This window comes from Paroedura picta, chromosome 4 (genome assembly GCF_049243985.1).
Source record: "Paroedura picta isolate Pp20150507F chromosome 4, Ppicta_v3.0, whole genome shotgun sequence".
Classification (NCBI taxonomy): domain Eukaryota; kingdom Metazoa; phylum Chordata; class Lepidosauria; order Squamata; family Gekkonidae; genus Paroedura; species Paroedura picta.
Genome location: NC_135372.1, coordinates 26906428 through 26926754, shown reverse-complemented (window position 1 = coordinate 26926754; position 20327 = coordinate 26906428). Strand labels below are relative to the sequence as shown.

The window sequence follows — 20327 nt, the reverse complement described above, 5'->3', positions numbered from 1 at the left end:
AAGGCACAATCATTTGCCACCTAGCAACTGCAGTGCTCCTCATCCAATGAGTGCGTACCTTACTCTTCTGGCAAAGCACTCACCAGAAAGAGGGTGGGATCACGGCAGGCATTGCTCCATGCAAAAGGCAATTGGGCTCCTGGGGGGTGGCACCTAGTCCTTGAGATGGCCCAGACCGTAGAGGGCCTTAAAGGTCAAAAACAGAACCTTGAGCCTGAGCTGAATCCCCACTGGCAGCCCTGTTGTAGGGCAGGTTTAAGATGAGCCTTCTGAGGGGTCCTCATGAGCAGTGGTCCCCATGCCTCCGTGGCGTCTCCTCGTCCTCCTTCCTGGCTGCTGCCTCGGGGGCTGCCCTGCCACTCTGCCGCCGGCTCACCTTTGGTGCTCTCCAGCGGCCACCATGGCTGGGGCTACCCCTCGGCGTGGCACTGTGCAGCTGCTGCTGACAGCACCCCCTAGAGGGCAGCGAGAAGTCAGGGGCGCCGGCGGGAAAGCCAGTGGAGCAGGGGCTTAGGCGGCAAAAGACTACCCCCCCCCCCCGGGCCTCAGTAAAATTGTCAAGCGTTGACTGGTCCCCAGTGATAAAAAGGTTGGGGATCACTGCTCATGAAGACCTGTACTGCAACGTTCTACAAGCACCTCTCAGGAAAGCTGACAAAAAACTGGGAATGTGTTTCTTTTTCTCCTCCCTGTGGTTTTGACCTGAGGGCAGGGGAATCTGCCATATAGGTTTTTACTTCTCCGGAGTATAAATCAAAATTGTGATGCTTTAGTTTTGCGCTTGTTCCTGTTTCTGGCACCCGGTTGTCCACACAAACTGTATGACTTTTCTGACGTTATTGATAGGTCAGCAAATCACAATGACCGGCAAGATATGTATCAGAGATCAGCCCAGTTAGGCATATTGTGTTAATGGTGCATAAAACCCATGCATTCTATTCCAATGCCAACAAAACCTACTCTATAGGGTTGTGAGAGTCCTGCATAGTGCAGGGGGTTGGACTCGATGACCCATGAGGTCCCTTCCAACTGATTCTATGATTCTACATGAACAGCAAAAAGGGTCACATTAAAACTGCTCACCAAAAAATAGACAAATCTAAAAAGGGACAAAAGGAGAACAATTTTTAGTTCCTAATTATGACAAGATTTGCCAGTTACTACTGGAGTTTTTCAAGATGAATGTAGAAGCTGTTGAAAACTGGGGGGTTTGCGAGGTGACAAAAGGGGGAGACCCGCAAAATTATGCAGGCATTCTGGTGGGGCCTTCCCGTCTCCATAAGAATATAAGTAGAGCCCTGCTGGATCAGACCTGTGGTCTATCTAGCCCCCTGGATAGCCAGCAACAGGGCATTGAGGCCGAGGCCTTCCCTGATAAGAACACAAGAACCAGTAATCCATTTGGTCCAGTATCCTGTCTCATGCAGTGACCAAACTGTTCCTCTAGGAGTGGCCAAACTGTGGCTCTGCAGGTCCATAGACTACAATTCCCACAAGGCCTTGCCAGCACAGGCAAAGGCTTATGGGAATTGTAGTCCATGGCCCTGCAGAGCCACAGTTTGGCCATCCCTGCGGGCCAACAATTGGGTATGGAGGCCCAGGTCTTTCCCTGATGTGGCTTCCTGGCTATGGGATTCAAAGGATCAATGCCTCTGCATGAGGAGGTTCCCCTCAGTCACTATGACTATGAGAAGAAGAAGAGCTGGGTGTTTTTATTGTTGTTGTTTGGTGTTGTTTTGCTTTTTGTTACTCGTAGGGGTCTCAAAGTGGCATACGATCACCTACCCTTCCTCTCCCCACAACCGAGTGAAGTAAGTGAGGCTGAGAGAGCTCAGAGAGAACTGTGACTGGCCCAAGTTTACCCAAGTGGCTGTATGTGGAGGAGGAGTGGGGAATCGAACCAGATTCTCCTGATTAGGGCCACTACTCTTAATCACGACGCCAAGCTGGCTTTCAGTAGCCCTTTGATGGACGTATCTTCCATAAAGCTATCTAATCTTCTTTCAAAGCCATTTATCCCTGCGGCCGTCACTATGTCCTTCGGCCGCGAATTCCACATTTGAACCCCTTTTGCCAGCATTACCAGCTATACCTGGGCCTAAAGATGGTGCATGTCATTGGTGGCCACCGAGGGAGTCTGGAATACCTTTGACGCAGTTCTGTGATCTACTCTGGGTGTGGAAGTATGGATGGGTGCTTAGATTCCCCTTGCCTAAATGGGGATCCTCATTCAAAGCACTGGTCACAGCATCCATGTTCTATGCCAGGGGTAGTCAAACTGCGGCCCTCCAGATGTCCATGGACTACAATTCCCAGAAGCCCCTGCCAGCGAATGCTGGCAGGGGCTTCTGGGAATTGTAGTCCATGGACATCTGGAGGGCCACAGTTTGACTACCCCTGTTCTATGCCCTGCCAGGTGGTGTAGCAGATAAAGCAGCCTTTCTCAACTTTTTAAACATTGAGAACCTCCCCCCCCCCAAAAAAAAAGATTCTTCAGGCTTCCAGAAGTGGCGCGATCGGGCAGAATATGGCTGGGAAGCAGAGCTGTGGACACGCCCACGTGTGGCCCCTCCCCTTCCCACCCCTTCCAGGCCCATCATTGGTCATTTGGAGGGGGGGGCAGGTCAACATGACCATATATGGTCACATCACCCAATAATGTTTAACAATTAAAAAAATATTAAAAAATGAACTCCCACTTTTTAAAAATATATATTAAAAATCAACTCCCATCTTAAAAAATGAACTCCCAGGAAACCCTTTCAGGGCCATTAAGAAACTCCAGGGTTTCATGGAACCCTGGTTGAGAAATCCTGGGTTAGAAAGCCAGACTAGAAGCCTCAAATCTTGCTTGTTATGAAATGCATTGGGTGATAGTTGAACCTTTTTTGGCCTAACCCAGTGGTCCCCAACCTTTATTAGGCTGGGGACCGGCAGGGCATTGGGTCGCGCCCGCAGGGACCGCGCCCGCGCGGGCCACGCCCATGCTTCGGGCCGCGCCCGCGAGCCGCGCCCGGCCGCGCCTGCGGGCCGCACCCGCGGATCGGGCCGTGCCCGCGAGCCGCGCCCAGCCGCGCCCGCGGATCGGGCCGCACCCGCGAGCCGCACCCGCGCCCGGCCGCGCCCGCCGGCCGCACCCACGGATCGGGCCGCACCCGCGGGCCGCGCCCGCGGATCGGGCCGAGCGGGCGCGGCCTGCACGGGCGCGGCCCGGCCCTGATTCCCTGCCCGCCCTCCCGCAGTAAGTAGCTTCCCGGGCCGCAAGCTTGCGGCCAGGGAAGTTTTTTACTGAGGGGGGGGCGGGGAGAGGGAGCCGCGGCCCGGCGCCGGGCCGCGGCCCGCAGGTTGGGGACCACTGGCCTAACCAATATCGCTGGGCTATTGTGAGAATAAAAGGGCAGAAGGTAAAGCTGAGAAGGGAGGGGAGACAAAAATGACATCATTTTAATGGAGTGCGGAAAACATCGTCGTGGGCTCAGCACATGGCAGCTATCCATGCTCATTATTGTTATTATTAATTATTATGATTCTGCTTGTATACCACCCCTCTCTATGAACGGACTCGGGGCAGTTCATGGCAGTAGGATAAAAACAATCCATAAAACAATTAAAGCAGCATAAAGTGCTAACATTACCCATTAGCCATCAGCAACTCACAAAGCCCCCCCCCCCCGCTTCCCCCGCCATCTTCCATCTGGCCTGCTGGGTTGGTAGTCTAGGCCAGCAGCCGAAAGCTAGGAGGGAAACAGATCGGAGAAGAAGGAGGCTCATATGGTGTTATACCACCCTGGCCTCAACCATAGACATGGAAGAAGTGTGCCTACTTACAGGCTCTGTGGAACTGTGATAGCTCTGCCATGGCCCTGATCTTGGGCGGCAACTCATTCTGCCAGGCTGGAGCCAGGACCAAAAAGGCCCTCGTAGAGCCCAGGCGGGTATCTCTGGGGCCAGGGATGACCAACAAATCAGCACTTGACGAGCGGAGTGCTCTCTGTGGGAAAATGGGGAGAGACGGTCCCTCAGATACGCAGGACTGAGTAGGGCCTGAAAGGTCAATAAGGAATTAGTGTAAGCAAGGCAACAGTTTTCCACCCAGGAGAGCCAGTGTGGTGAGAGTATTGGACTAATCCCTGGGAGACCCAGGTTCAAATCCCGACTCTGCCACGGACGCTGGCCGGGTGACCTTGGGCTATCCACCTACTTTCCAGCTAAGCTCCTTTGCAGGGTTGTTATGAGGATAAAATGGAAGAGAGGTAGACCGATGTAATCCTGAGTCTGACAGGAGAAAGATAAGGGCAGGGAAGAAGGGAGGTGCCTCAGTTACAAGGACTTTCGAATCTAAATTAGAAATGAATATCCAATAACTGATTCGCACATGCATGATTCTTCCAGGGGAGGGGGGGGGTGTCTTACACCATCCCAGGTCCCAATGCTTGCTCTTGGAGATGAGGCTTCATTGCATAATCTTGGGATCAGATACTCAGCCAGCTGCACACAGACAGGCTGCCCGAAAAGATGGACAGTCTGGTTGTGCTGGTGAGACGATGATAGACCTGTGATGCACAGCTTGTTCAAGAGGAGGGCATGGCAGTCTCTTCTCCAGAGGACCTGCCTCCAGATCCTGCCCTTCCCCCTCCTTTAAGGGGACCCACAGCCAATCAGAGGTGCAAGCCATGAGTTCGGACACTCCATCCCACTAGTCGCAGTAGCAGAATGAGTTCCAATTAGGACCACAATTTGGAAGTGTTGATGTGGTCCTAATCCTGGTCACCATCTGCAACTTGACTTTGTGTTTATCCATCCCTCTTCCTGCGTCCCAGAAGTGGAGAGGAGGAATACCTGACTTTATGAGATCGGCCAACTGGTTCCCATAACTTCACATTGCGACGAGAGGAGGGGAAATCTCTGGGCTGCCCTTTTCGGCACCAGACTTGTGCTTTCAGTCATCGCCTGCTCTGCCTTGAGTCTCTTTGTGCTTTCGGGGGTGAGAGGCACAAGCCAAAGAGCAGAAATCAATGAATGAACCAGTTAGCAAAATGGTTCTCTGGGGATGGAAATAGGAAGAGGAGTAAGGGGGAAATCAATCCCCAAGGACTACAAAGAGGGAGGGGTAGTTCAGGGGATGCTTCTGAGCACACAGTGCCACACAACAGTTTTCCCAGTCTGTCATTTTCTAAACTTGCAAGTTTCTTTTGGGGAGTAGGGGGAGGTTACTGTTCCACACATGTTTTGCTCCCTCTAGTGGTTGATCCAATATTACGTGAGGTGATGTCTGGCATAAAACCCTACAGTTTAAATCAGAATGGAGATATGTTGGGCATAATGTGGTGTCATATCAAATCGGCTACTAGAGGGTGTAAAACGGAGCAGAATGTTTAGCAATAGCAGCAGATCCATTCAACTGCAGATTTTTGGAGGGTGGAATCCTTCACCTGGAGATCCATTTTCAGCTGTTTTTGCAAGCCAATCAATAGTCCCTGTTTAGAAATGACAAAATTTAGGGGGAGGGAATGGAATTTTCCAGGCCTATTTTTATCTGGGAGCAGGGAAACCATTTGGGAGGGACAAATGGATTCTGGCCATCACACTGCAAGGTTGGTCACGGACACGGTAGGGGGTTTCTCCCATTGATGTGCGTATATTCAAATTTGGGCTTCCCAATTCAGGATTTTTTTTTAAAACTGAGGGACGGGATATGCTGGGTATAGCAATGTGATGACCATGTTTAGAATTCCGAATATTAGATTTCTCCCCAGCTTTTCTCCCCCAGTACAGATTTTAAGCTCTGATCTCATTTCTCCCATTTCTTACACATATGTATGTAAGAAATGGGAGAAATATATGTAAAATAATGTTATTGTTAACACCTGGCAGCAAATCTCCTTCTGCGTCTTTGCAATTCTGCATTTTACTTCTTTTGAAAATGTCAGTTGACTTCATAGCTGTTTTGGAAGACGAATTCTTATGTGTTGGGCACTTTATCCAAAAAGAAAAAAAAGGGGAGGGGGGGAAGGAAACCCGAAAATGGTCTGTCTCCTTTGGAGTAGGGGTCCTGGCACCCCACAGCATCCACTGAACGGATCTTTTGAAAAGGGGTGGGGGAATTCTATTTGTTCATGTCATTATCGACTGTTCCATGACTGTGTTGTATGCTCCTATTGCTTTCGGTTTCTTCAATAAATTATTTTTTTGTCATTCAATTCCACTCCTCCAGCTTAATATGCTTGGTGCAGTCAAACTGCTGCAGCAGGGGCTCTTCTGAAAGACAGCAACCCTGCAATGTTGAAAACACAATTATCCCCTAAATAGCAATTCGAAACATATTTCTTATTTGAATTGAGAAGGTTGAGAGGAGAGCGATGAGGATGATCTGAGGCCTTGGGACCAAACGCTGTGAGGAAGAGGCTGAAGGACTTGGTAATGATTCACCTGGAGAAGGGGAGGTCAAGAGGGGATATCATTGCTGTGTTTAAGTATCTGATAGGTTGTCACTTAGAGGAGGGTAGAGAAAGTTTCCTGTGGGCAGCAGAGGAGAGGACCTGCAGTAATGGGTTTAAACTATGTGTAGAACAGTAGCAGCTTGATATCAGGGGGTAAAATTCACAGTCCGTGTAATTCAGCAGTGGAATAGGCTGCCTAAGGAGGTGGTGAGCTCAAACTCACTGACAGTCTTCAAGCAGCAGCTGGATAAACACTTGTAAGGGATGCTTTAGCCTGTTCCTGCCTTGAACCAGGGTTGGACTAGATGGCATCTTTCAATTCTATTATTCTATCTCTCCCCCACTTCCCTCCCTTTCTTTCTGCAGGGCTACATGAAGAGCCCCAAACCATTTGGGATTTTCAAAGCCACTGAAATGGCTTTATTGGGAAAATGTAGGAAGAACATCACACACACACACACAAACAAACAAACAAAATGAAGATATCTGCAAACAGAAACCAACACTGAATGGATGTCACAATGCATCAGAACAGCACTGTCAGCCTGCAGTTAGGCCGTAGATTACAATAGGTCGCCAAACTGCAAAGATTCATTCCCTGGGAGGAAATTACTGCTTTGGGGAGGGGGGGGGGCTTGAGGCATAAAGGGGCATGTCCCCGCCAATCATTTGTCATGCCCCTCCAGTCAACAGCAGAGGTTGTGAAATCTGTCACAAGTCTGCCAATGAGAGATGGCGTTTCCTTCCTTTCTCTTGCCTTCCTCCCAGGCTTTACCAATGAGAGATTATCCTTCTTCCCTTCCTCCCAGGCTTTGCCAGTGAGGGAGAGATTATCCTTCCCTCCTCCCTCCCAGGTTTTGCTAATGAGGGAATGTCTTTCCCTCCTCCTGTTTCTCTTCCAGGCGTTGCCGATGAGGGACATAGTCTATTCGTGTCTCCTTCCCAGGCTTTCGCTTTGCATTTTGCTTTCTGCAAAAAAGAGTTGATCGGTCTGTGCTCTTCAGCATGTGACATAGTCCTTTTCCTGCCTCACCTTGCTAGCCTGTGAAAGTGGATTCCTCTGACCAACAGCACTTTAGCACATAAAAGTAGCTTTTTGGTGGCTCTATTTAGACCAGGTGGGGAGTGTTCAAAGGTGGTTGGAATCAGAGGAGAGGTGGCGGCAGCAGCCTCTGTTCCAACTTTCACAAGCAAACTTGCGACCATTGTACAGTGTGTGCTGATGCCCATTCAGGTGTTTTGGCCCTTGAACAGCATTTTAAAATCACTGTTGAATGGTGGTAATGAACTGGTGCTGGCGAGAATTTTACCTTCTGCTTTAATTGGGCTTAGCAAGGACGGGGGAGTCCATTTCTGTGTCTGTAGAGGGGAACCTCCCCAGATTCTCTTCCCATCTGTGTGAAGCCAAAAAGCCCCCCTTCCCCTACATGCCAGATGGGCTGTAGCTACGAAGGAGAAGTCTGAGTGCACACATACTCACAAGGGTTACCAACTCTCTTTTGGGAAATTCCTGGAGATTTAGGGGGTGGGGCCAGGGTAAGGTGAGGGAGGGGCATTAATCAAGTATAATACCATAGAATCTATCTTCTGAAATTGCCACTTTCTCCAGGGGAAGGGATCTCTCTAACCTGGTGATTACTTGTAATTCTGGGAGGTCTCCAGGCACTCCCAGGAGGTTGGCAGCCATATTACTCTCCAGCCTATAACTATCATTAAGTCCTGAGATCAATTTATGTAAAGCCAAACCAGGGCTGAATCTGCACGGAGCTTTTATTACAATCCTGGGTCGATTCAGTCCCTGCCATCTACACTGAATGTGATTTTGATTTTGATTTTGGGTGATTTAAATTTTCCCTCTGCAACAAGCATGCTTGGTCTGGAGTGACCCTACATTTCCCCCGCAATGTCCTGGAGTGGATATAAACCTCGATATTTGAAAAATCGGCATGAGTAAAGATGCACTCTTTGCTTTTATTGAACTAACTTGCTGCCTCAAGCCTTGTAGCAAAGCCCTGATTGGCCAGGGCATCAGTTCAAAGGCTTCCTCATTCCCAGGTTGCAAAGCTTCCATTAAAGGGGAAGCCCTAACTTCTCTTGGCAGAAGCTCCAGAAGCCCTACCTTCTTTCAGAAAAGATTTTCCTCTTGGATTTATTCCCCCTCCTTTGCTGTCTCCAATCCTCCCCCCCCCTTCAAGAAAAGAAAGAGGCTCTTGCTGCGCTTGGCTCCCCCCTTCTGAACTTCTCTAATCACATGCAGAACACTTTCTGTTTCAATGGGGAAGGGGGGGATAGAGGAAGACTCACGTTCAAATCGATCTGAATTCAGCAGGATCCACAACGGAATAAACAAAGTAAGTGCAGAATCAGCCCAGAACAGAGTTTGGGGCTTTTTTTGTGGGGGGGGGGGAGTTCGATGGAAAATGGTATTGTGAATCAAAGGGCACTATCCATCCCCCAAAAAACGCACTTTCTTCTGAGATCTTAGTTAGCAAAGCCTCGTATCATGCTCAGAGGAAGAAGCAGACACTTTTATGGCCACCCATCAGTAGGGAGGGATTCCTGTCTGGCACGCTGCTACCCAGGAAATGTTGGACAATATGGGGGAAATACATTCATGCATTTACAAACCTTTGCTCATCAGGTGGAAATAAAGGAAGGAGACGTCCGATTTTCAACAAAACAGATTATCATTGAACCTTCTCTGCTGAATGATCCCTTGTAGGGACTTTGCACATCATAGCTCATTCATAATAAAGGAGCACAATAAAATCAAAGCCCAGTAGCACCTTTAAGACTAACAAAAGGCGTGAGCTTTCGAGTGCAAGCACTCTTCCTCAGACTATAAACTGACCATCTGAGGAAGAGTGCTTGCACTCGAAAGCTCACGCCTTTAATAAATCTTTGTTGGTCTTAAAAGTGCTACTGGACTTAAAAGTGCTACTTCAGACCAACACGGATCCCCATTTGAATGTATCAAAATAAACAACGTTGTGCTCACCACCACTGTATTCGTTTGCCACTCTCCCCAATAAAAAAAATCCGGTTATGGGCCAGGAGGCATTGGATCCTAATTAGGACACTCTCCTTCCCAAACTCCAACCTCTCCAGCTGTATACCTAAATCTCCTGGACTTTTTTTCAACCTGGAGTCGGCAACCACACACACAAACACACCAAACAGATAGTGTTCCCTTCCCTTCTCTGCACCTCACTTCAACTCTCTGTTGACAGCATTATGGGACCAACCGGCATGTCACAAAAGAATGAGTAAGCTTTCAAGTTCCACAGAACTCTTCATTAAGCCGGATGCTTCAAAAGGGGGTGGGAGGTGGGAAAGGGTGACTAAAAAGCCCCTAATCTGCACTTTGTCGCCTCTATGTGATGGAGGCCCCCAGAAATTGCAGAGTTCATTTAATTTGACAGCAGTGGATGGAAAAAGGGAGGGGGGATGGAGATGCCACCTTTGAAAACATTGAAAACAGGAGTTCTTTCAGCTCTGTCTCTTGGTCTGGTCAGAACAGTCTGTGATGCAGAGAGCAGAAGAAAAATGCCCTTCGTATCTCATCTGTAAATTTTTAGAAAGCAGATCATTGGGTGTTTCCTAATGCATCAGTTCCAGTTCCAAAACCAGAGGAGATAATTTGGAACTCAATGTTCAAGAGAAAAATTCAGACAGGGACAATTTCGGATGCTTCCTTATATTTTTTTAGAAAAATTAACAAAGCTAGACATTTTGGGGCGATTCAGGCAAGCTAAAATGGGAAGAGAAACAAAATTGCTTTAGCAGTACTGCATCTATCCAGCAGAGGGCAGCTGTTCATGCCATCGCAGCTAACCGTTTTCACCATTATGTGGTTCTGGCACCATCTAGTGGATTTTCCTGGTAATGCATCTGGGTTGAGTGTTCCAATTTCAGAGAAGACTCTGAACGCTTATGGATGATCTGTATAACCTAAAAGAAAGTTTGGGTCCAGTGGCACCTTTAAGTACAACAGTGCTTTATTCCGGGTATAAACTTTCATGTGCCTTTCCTAGCTCATTCCCCACCTTCAGAAAACAGAAACGGGGCTTTGTTTTGCCTGCCTGATCCCAAAAAGACCAAGGACAGTTTGTAGAAGATTTTATTTTACCTTTAACAATGCAAATTTGCACTCGTGCTGCAATGCGGACCGTGCCACTTAAAAAAAAACTTACTTGGAGCAGGAAATGGAGAGGGGAGGGCAGGTGTGAGGCCCCTGGCACCGAGGTTATTTTCTTGGACAGCACTTGTGGCGGAAACAGACCAAGTCACTAGTCTCAGAACATAGATGGTTTTTCTCTCTACCACAGCTGGCATTCGGGACCAGGAGATTCAGGCCTCTTTTTTAAAAAAACGAACCACTGAGGTGTACATACAACAGGTAGCACAGACATTCTCATTAAATTGCACTTTGAAAACACTGATAGGCATGAGAAGATGCAGTCGCATTCTGAATATCTTCACTTTGCTACCCCAACCTGTTTCTGTTCCGCTTCCCCCCCCCCCTTGTGCAAACCAACCCCAGGATTTTAATTTTTGCTCGTGTTTTGTTCCCTGAGCAAATGCACTTTCCCTCATCGTGTTCATTAAACAGCTGCATGCGCCTAAAATAACAGTCAGTGCTTGTGTGAGTACAGTACAGTTGGCCTATCCGGACGGAAGGAGAGGCCCCTGTGGGTCGAGAATACGGGCAGCGAAAAGCGGAGGAACGAAACCGCTGGCCGAAAGAGCAATGAAACCCAAAGAGGGGCTTGTTCATGCATCTCTAGGGGGGCAATTTTCACAGTTGCTTGTGCTTTCCCCAGTTTCATGACTACGGTGGGAAGATGCCACTGAGCTCCTGGCAAGGGCTGCAAGCGCCGAGGCCAGGAAAGGACAGTTTCTCAGTAAAGTCAGGATTTGAACCCAGAACTCATGGCCTGACTGTATGTGCTCTCTTCCAGAGCAGAAGGGTTGTGCAATATCAGGCCCCAGGACCGGCAGTCTGATGATCTGGGACTGTTGACGTGCAACTGAAATAAGTACAGCTCTGGCCTTTGCCCCTCGCTGGGTCAACAGGGCAGGAAATTCTGCTGTGCAGTAACATTGTGACCGGAGGCGACATCATCTCCGGCCACGGAGCCATCTTTGCCGGGCAGCAGCGTGTGATGAAGGCCATTGAGTTGGCCGTGGACTTGGGGTCCCTTGCTGCGCAAGCTGGCGCCCTTGGAAATGAGGTCGCCGTAACCTGCCTTGTGTGAGAAGGCGTAACTCGAGCGTTGCCAGTGGGAGTTTCTCTGGAAGTGAGACGTCAGCTCCACCGTACTGGGCTTCGTCTGCAGGTCTCTGGCTTGAGCCATCTGCAAAGGTCAACGGAAAAGAGAAGGCGTATCAGTGGATCCCTTTGGAAGTAGGGTGGCTCTGCTCTGGCACGTGGGCCTTATTGCCTGGAGGAGCTATGACCAAATTAAAAGGTATCAATCATTCATTACAAAGAAATTGTTCACACACATACTTTTGGCTCAGCACCAGATGGAGCCTCCCCTCCCCAAATGGCCAAGGATGGGCCTGGAACACATGGGAATGTGAAGCATGTACACAGATATACTTCCCAACCATATTCTGCATGACCGTGCCACTTCTGGGGTTTCTCGAAGCCTGAAGACGGACTCAGGGGCTTCTCCAAAGTAAAACAGGACAGTCTGACTCTTAGAGCAGTGGTCCCCAACCCGCAGGCCGTGGCTCCCTCTCCCCGCCCCCACCGCAGTAAAAAACTTCCCAGGCTGCAAGCATGCAGCCCGGGAAGCTTCTTACTGCAGGAGGGGGGGAGAGGGAATCAGGGCCATGCCCGCACATGCACAATTTGCAGGCGCGGGCGCGGGCGCGCATGCACAGCATGCACAGGCGGGCAGTTGCCCTGCCGGTCCCCAGCCTCAAAAAGGTTGGGGACCACTGGTATGTGGGACACATACCTGCTCTGGAGCGACTGTGTCATGGCTGCCCTGCCACCCTCCCTCCCTTCCAAACACACAAACACAGAGACTCACTTCCCTCCCTCCCTCCCTCCCTCCCGGTTCCCCTCTTACCTAAAGGCTTCCCAACCTCCCTCCCTCCCTCCAAGCAAGCAAGCAAGCAAACACGCACACAAATACTCACACAGAGACAAACAGAGATTCACTGACCACCCTGTCCTGTTTCCCCCCTGACCTAACGGCTTCCCAACCTACTACCTCCAAGCAAGCAAACACACGCACATGTGCACAGACACACTCACTCCCTTCCCCCCTCCTGCTTACCTGCTGCCTCAATCACTGCCGGCCACACACGCGAGAGTATGCGCACACACTCAATCCCTTCCCTTCTCCCCCTCCTTCTTACCTGCTCCTCTGCCACTGCCTTGGCCCCCGCAGGTGACGCAGCAGCTGCCCAGGCCCCAGGAGGCAGAGCTGCCGCTGCGAACGACTTGGGGGTGGGTCAGCTGCTGCCTTGGCCCCCGCGAGTCACACAGAGGATGCCTCAGCCCCCAAGGCTGGTGCATTCACTGCCTCAGCCTGGGCGGGGGTTGGAGCAGCTGCTGCCTCAGCCCCCACAAGTCGCACCATGGCTGCCCATGCCCCAATAGCCTGCGCAGCCGCTGGCTGGGCCCCCCATCTTCTGGCGGGCTTCATGGCCGGGATGACGGATGTCTCGTCCGTCTACATTTCCGTTTGATGAGGCGCTCCAGAAGATGTGTTCCACATCCAAAAGTTGAGAAAGGCTGATCGACCCTCTAGCTCCCATTTGCCAACTATGGGGCATCCACTGAAGGAAGGGAGTTGGCAGGAAGCTCTCTGAGCTTGGGTGCTGTTCTACTGAGTCCCCCCATACCCTTTCAACTTCCAGATTATCATGGCCATAACTGGAAAAAAAATACAGCTATCTTCTTCTTCTGATGGTGAGAGCTGTTGGTAGATGGAATCCACTCGAAAGGTGGTGGAATCTCCATTGTTGTCTTCCAAGTTATGAGGAAGAGATTGGATGAGCACCAGTTAGGAATGAGTGATTTTTAAGTCCCCCAGATGTGGAGGCCTGGACTGGGATGGCCCTCTGTGGTTTCCTCCAGCTCTGCGTGATTCTGATTCAGTCTCCCAGACTGGAACTCAGACTGTACTCTAACCCTTATCCTTACTCCTCACCAAGCGAGGAAGAGTCTTCTGACTAGCCGTTCCCTTGCAATGCTGGCTGCAACCAACACCCTCCCAGGCTTCTCCTGTCCTGCAGACCAGGAGTAGTCAACCTGTGGTCCTCCAGATGTGCATGGAGTACAATTCCCATGAGCCCCTGCCAGCAGGTTGACTACTCCTGTCCTCCAGACTAGCGATCCCCAACCTGTGGGCTGCGGACCACATGTGGTCCATTGACTAACTGGAGGTAGGCCGCGAAGGACGTCCCCCCCCCCCCGGCCCTTTACTTCATCCATGATCCAGCAGGCACACATGGGACTATCTCGTTGCAGAGAAACAAGTTCAGGGTTCCCATTGATTTATCATTGTCATGAGTTAAAACGTCCATGAAAACAAAATGTTACCTGTGTTCATTGTTGTGGCGTGTCTGTATCTTATTTTGAAGGGATGTTTAAACATTACCATAGCGATCAGAGAGCGTTAGGGCAGTGGCTGAGAGTAGAGGAGTAAACTACTCCCCCCCCCCCCACCAGGCCTCAGTAAAATTGTCAAGCGTTGAGTGGTCCCCGGTGATAAAAAGGTTGGGGACCACTGCTCCAGACCACTTTCCCAAAGGGCAAAGGCTCCTTCTCCCAGGTCCCTCCAGCAGCCGCTCCGTGGCCATCAAGGGAGCGACACTTACCTCCAACATGGTTCTCGGGACTGTGATGCTGTGCAGGAAGCGGATGGTGAGGGAGGGGATGGTGTTGACAGTGACCGAAAGCAAGATGACAAGCAGAGCCGTTGGGTCTGTAAGAGCATTCTTAGAGGCATCTGCATGAAACCGGAAGGTGGTAGTAGTTTAGATCCCATAATCTGCGGCTACAAATGGGGGAGGGGATCCTGAAGGACTCAGGTGGGACGAAATCCCGTCCTGCTTTGCTGGCCCCGCCACTTCCCCTCTTAATATGCCCACCTGCTCAACTCTCTTGGTCACAATTCCCCCTCCCCACCAACTGTTCCATCACATGCACTTCCCTCCCCTCCCTCCAACCCTTCCTAAAGAAGAAGAGTTGGCTTGATACCCGATTTTCACTGCCCGAAGAGTCTCAAAGTGGCTTACAATCATCTTCCCTTCCTCTCCCCATAAGGGATACCCTGTGAGGTCAGTGGGGCTGAGAGAGTTCTGAAAGAGCTGTGTCTGGCCCAAGATCACCCAGCTGCCTGCTGTCAGGATCATTAGGATCTCTGCCATAAATTAGCCTGGGTGCTTCCATGACAGTTATATTGCTTGGTGCCTGGCAGTTTCAGGTCCTATATTCATGCTTGTTAGAGGGAAATATATGTTTTGGGTAACTCTTATCTGTGCTTCTCGGCTGGGGCCGGCTTTGCTATCACCCGGCCAAGGCCATGTGAACGTTCTGCTGTTTTTAATTGCCTGTGTCTTCTCCCTCCTGCTCCCCTCCCTTGGGAACTTTCAAGTTTTGGGCGGGAGAAAAGGTATTGAAAAGAAGAAGCAAATCTGTTTAGCCTCAGATTTGTCTTCGCCAGTCTGGATGTTTGTAGTACTTCTCAATAAAGCTTTCTTATGATTAAGAAGCTAGTTGTGAGTTCTTTCAACGTCTGACACCTGCCTGTGGAGGAGGAGTGGGGAATCAAAGCCCAATCTCCAGCTTAGAGGCCAATGCTCCTAACCATTACACCAAGCCGGCTCTCCACTATGTGCTTACACCTCACCAATCCTAAAATTCTCCTCTTAGAATATGGTTCTTTTGGGTGGAGTAGGCGGAGATTACCTCATGCAAACGAGAGCCAGCTTGGTGTCGTGGTTAGGAGTGTGGACTTCTAATCTGGTGAGCTGGGTTTGAATCTGCGCTCCCCCACATGCAGCCAGCTGGGTGACCTTGGGCTCCCCACAGCACTGATAAAGCTGTTCTGACCGAGCAACAATATCAGGGCTCTCTCAGCCTCACCCACCCCACAAGGTGTCTGTTGTGGGGAGAGGAAAGGGAAGGAGATTGTAAGCCACTTCTTTGGATAGAGAAAAGCGGCATATAAGAACCAACTCTTCTTCTTCAGTAATATCAGGGCTCTCTCAGCCTCACCCACCCCACAGGGTGTCTGTTGTGGGGAGAGGAAAGGGAAGGCGAACATAAGCCACTTTGAGACTCCTTCTGGTGGAGAAAAAGCGCCATATAAGAACCAACTCTTCTTCTAAATACACACTTTTTACATTTTTACATTTATCTGAAAAGAGCAGGGTCGTTGAAATGCAAACTTCTTCCCTGGGTGCGCCCACTTTGCGGATTTTTAGATCCACGTGAGAAGGCCTGGAAGCGTGCCTACCCACTTTGACCAGAATGCAACTTAATATCACCTCTTCGGCCAGGGACTTGGGATCGATCCTGTACTCCTCCTTATCTATGAAGGCCCAGGTCACAGGAGCAGCATGCTTGGCATTCTTCCACCTTCACCAGGTGTGGCTGCTTGCGCCCTACCTGTCCTCGGAACACTTGGACACAGTGATCCATGCAACCATCACCTCCAGACCGGACTTCTGTAACTCGTTATACGCAGGCCTACCCTTGTCCTGGAAATTGCAGACGGTGCAAATACAGCCGCTAGGGTCCTGACAGGTACATCTTGGAGGGCCCAAATCCAGCCTGTGCTGCATGGGTTGCTGGCTGCGACCTGGATCAGGTCCAAGGTTTTGGTATTGACCTTTAAGGCCATCCATGGTCTGGGATCCACATATCTGAGGGACCGCTTGCCTGCTTATGCCCCCCACAGGGTGCTTCACTCTGCGGGAACTAATTTAATGGCGGTCCCTGACCCATTCCAGGGCTTTTTCAAGCCTGGTCCTGACCTCGTGGAATGAGCTCTCGGAATTGTTCTCTCTTGCCCCGGAGGGACGGACCAGAACCAATGGGATGAAATTAATTCAAAAGAAATTCCATCTAAACATCCGGAAGAAGTTCCTGACAGAGAGCGGTTCCTCAGTGGAACAGGCTTCCTCGGGAGGTGGTGGGTTCTCCATCTTTGGGAATTTTAAAACAGAGGCTGGATAGCCATCTGATGGAAAGGCTGATTCTGTGAAGGTTCAAGGGGGTGGCAGGTGACAGTGGATGAGCGATCGGGTTGTGAGTGTCCTGCATAGTGCAGGGGGTTGGACTAGATGACCCAAGAGGTCCCTTCCAACTCTATGATTCTATGAAGAGCTGATGGCCCTGACGGAAGTCTGGAAATCCCACAGGGCCTGCAAAACGCAGAGGGGAAAGGCAAGAAGAACTTCCAATGAGAAGGCTTCTTACCGGGGAACTGGAACACTGTGGGGGCCGTCCTGTATGCATGGAAGCTCTGGGTGGCGTAGGAGAAAAGGCAGTAGAGAATTAAGCTGAGGAGGACAGCCAGGATGGAGTAGATGGTCCAGAATTTGACTTCCAGAATGATCTGCCCAGGGAGACGGGAAGAAGAGAAGAAGCGCATTGAAGAATGACTTGGCACACCACCCGCACCCGAGACCTGCCTGCTTTCCTTGGGGCGTCTTTCATCAGGTACAGCATAAGCCTCTTGCGCTCTGCTGGTCAGCTGGGGGCAGAGGTTGCCTCTCAAGGGTCCATCGATGGCTACCAGCCACAGTGACTGAGTGGAACATCTATGTTTGGAGGCAGTAACGCCCCGAAAAACCAGTGACAGATGCAATCCTGCTTGTAGGATGTGTAGGAGGTAAAGCCTGGAAAGGGCATGGTTCAGAGAAGGGGGAGGGTTGGAATATAATGCCATGCAGCCCACTCTGAAAAGCAGCCCTTTTCTCCAGGGGAACTGATCTCTGGGGTCTGGAGTTCTGTCGCAATTCGGGGACATCTCTAGCACTCTACAGCCAAGGTTGCCAGTTCCCAGATGGTGCCTGGGGATCACCAGGTTAAGCGCCTTTCCCCCCACTTGAGAGTTTAAGAAACTAGAGGAAATCCGCCTCCTCAAAAAGGCAAGAAGCCTGACAAAAAAATGTGACATTTGTACATCATCCGTAAGTGATGCAAGGATATCAGTGACATTGGGTGGGGAGACGACCCTCTGGTATTTGGGCAGGACTCTATGGTAGAATGAGCTTCTGACCATAGTTAAAAACAAGAGCGGTATTTCCCCCCTACCCCACGTTACTAATGTTCCTATGTCCCTACCATAGAGATTTGCCCAAAGTGTCACCCCAAGGGCCCTTCAGGCAGTGATGTAGATATGTTGCTCCACATTGGCTGGCCCTCCCTCTTTGGAGGGGAAGTAAGTTCCCCCCAACAGCTGGTTGATCAGTAGAGCAGCTGTAGGGCCTGGCAGTAGGGGATCCCTTACTCCACTGGGGGATCTGGCAACCCTACTGACGTGTCACCACTGAGACCTGCTCCCTCTCTCAAATGAGGCTTCAGACTGGCACACAATCACTAGTGTGTGATTGTGATCACAAGGGTGGGCAATGGATCCACTTAGCTCAATATTTCCTATTCCAGATGTGCAAAAAACAAAAAAAAACACACACGCATGTTTCATGTTTGGATTGAATTGACTCTAATCTGATTTGGCATATTCCAGATCTCCCCAGTCTCAGTTTTGGTACCGGGATTCAGGTTCGGCTAGATTTGGCAAAGCCGAATCTTTTGGTTCTGAGGCATTTCAAGACACTGAGGCCCAAGGCGTTCCAAGGGGCCATGGTCCCTTTAAATGTCTCCAGAGCAGTTGATCCAAACAGTTGATCCTTGGAGAGGCTTGTCTTCCCAGGATCAGCTAGGGCCGCGTGGAGATCTCTCTGCAGATTAGCTATTTCCGGGAGTGATTCACACACCCGAATCAAAGGCTGAATAGATTCAGTTTTTGTGATTCAGGTTCCCAATGAAACCAGCACCGTTTGGCTAAACATTTGGGAAAAACCCAGAATCAGCATTGATTCAGGGTTTTTTCAAGTTTTACTGGGCTACATTGCACACCCAACTGACTGTGGCTCTCCAGGGTCTTTCTTGGACACATGAAGCTGCCTTCCCTGAAGGCCAGTATTATCTACTCAGATAGACAGTGGCTCTCCTGTGCCGGGATAGGAACGGCATCATGGATACTGTGATATCATTTCCAGTTGTTGAGCCAGAAATAATGTCACAGCATGCATGACACTCTAGGTATTTCCCCAATCTCTATGGTAAAGATCATAGAGTTTGGGGGGAATTCCTAGAGCTTCACAGACACTGCGACATCTCAGGGTCTGCAACGTCATCCTCTCCCCCCTCACCCCATTTATTTTCCCTGCCTCTCAATTTATTGAGCAGGGGCAATTTAGGGTGGGGGCAGGAGTTCACCTGCTGCAAGTGGGCACTTTGTACGCCAGGGTCAATGGCATTCTTCCCAAGATTTACCTTGCTGATGACCTTCCCAAGATGGCATTATTCCCAGGCTTTACCCTTTCCCGAGATTTACCTCCACCGTGACGGTCAATATTGCTGAGGTTGCTATTATCATAGCAAACGATTGATAATCCCCAATGATCCTGGTGCCGGCTTTGTCTTCACAGGCCCAGAGTGCGATGTAGAAGCTGGCCAGGGAGACAAAAGAGCCCTGGATGAAGGCAAGGCAGAAGGTCCGGAAGTTGAAGAGCAGGTCTTTCTGACCTGCCTTGTAGAGTTCTGGGAACTTTAGGCTTTTCTTGGCACTCACATCCTAAGGGCAGCGGGAGACAAAGGAAGAGATGCTCAGGCAACGGCCAGGAGGGAGGGTCCAAGCCCTGCCTCCCTAGTGTTGCTGCCCCCTGCAGGCCAAGGGGAGTAAGGCAAAGTCATCGTCTCAATTGTTCCCTGTCTTTTGGTAGCTGCCAACTACTCTGATTCAGGCCTGGAGGAGAATGATCATAGGACAGAGCGTGTGATCAGTATATTTTATAGTGATTACGTTTTACGCCTTTTAACAATTGGGATTTTATCCTATTTGCTGTAAGCCGCCCTGAGACCGCTAGGAAGAGGGGTGGCTCGGAAATAAATGAATGTGATTTGGTCCTAAAGGCCTCTCCGGAGGGGGCTGACCGAGGGAAGGACGTTCCCCTCTTCTCCACTGTATCGTTTCTTCAGTCGAAAATGCCTCCCCTGAGATGCATTTTTGAAAATTAGGTGTCACATGCAGTTTGCCCTTGGTCATTTCTTAACTGACTAAGAAAAGTTTTCCCCATGCCACAAGGATTCGTCCATCTTTCCCATTTTATTCCTCTTGCTCTCTGAGAAGCCCAGAGGGGCATAAATCGTTATCCTCTCGACACCCCTGCGGGGTAATTTAAGTTCAGCATGTAGGAAATGGGGAGCTCCACCTTCCCGTGAGAATTTCTGCCTCCTCTCAAAAGGGTCCCACCTGCCCATCTAATTTTTATCCTGCCTGGCCGCTAAGAGCCCAGAGTGGCATCAATTGTTCTCCTCACAACACCCCTGCGAGGCAGCTTAGGCTCAGAGAGAAACAGGCCCAAGGTCACCCAGGGAACGTTACAGCTGTGAAGGGATTTGAACCCCCCTCCTGCCGTCAGGTCATAGAATCATAGAATCATAGAATCATAGAGTTGGAAGGGGCCATACAGGCCATCTAGTCCAACCCCCTGCTCAACGCAGGATTAGCCCTAAGCATCCTAAAGCATCCAAGAAAAGTGTGTATCCAACCTTTGCTTGAAGACTGCCAGTGAGGGGGAGCTCACCACCTCCTTAGGCAGCCTATTCCACTGCTGAACTACTCT

At 50.2% G+C, this 20327-nt stretch overlaps 1 protein-coding gene across 7 annotated transcripts in view; it reads right to left on the bottom strand.

Annotated features, from left to right (window-relative positions):
* Nucleotides 1–10546: 10546 nt before the first annotated feature.
* The window catches only part of ATP8B3 (ATPase phospholipid transporting 8B3), an 81552-nt gene continuing 71771 nt past the window's right edge, over nucleotides 10547–20327 (bottom strand). For 6 of the 7 annotated variants that reach the window (XM_077332059.1, XM_077332057.1, XM_077332056.1 and 3 more), the window contains 4 exons: nucleotides 19037–19276; nucleotides 16891–17029; nucleotides 14283–14413; nucleotides 10547–11797 (listed from right to left, as the gene is read on the bottom strand). In XM_077332059.1, the coding sequence (XP_077188174.1) occupies nucleotides 11510–11797; nucleotides 14283–14413; nucleotides 16891–17029; nucleotides 19037–19276 (798 nt within the window). In that variant the 3' untranslated portion in view covers nucleotides 10547–11509. Of the gene's footprint in view, nucleotides 11798–14282; nucleotides 14414–16890; nucleotides 17030–19036; nucleotides 19277–20327 lie in introns of those variants that run through there. The other variant, XR_013229959.1, reaches the window with a different exon arrangement.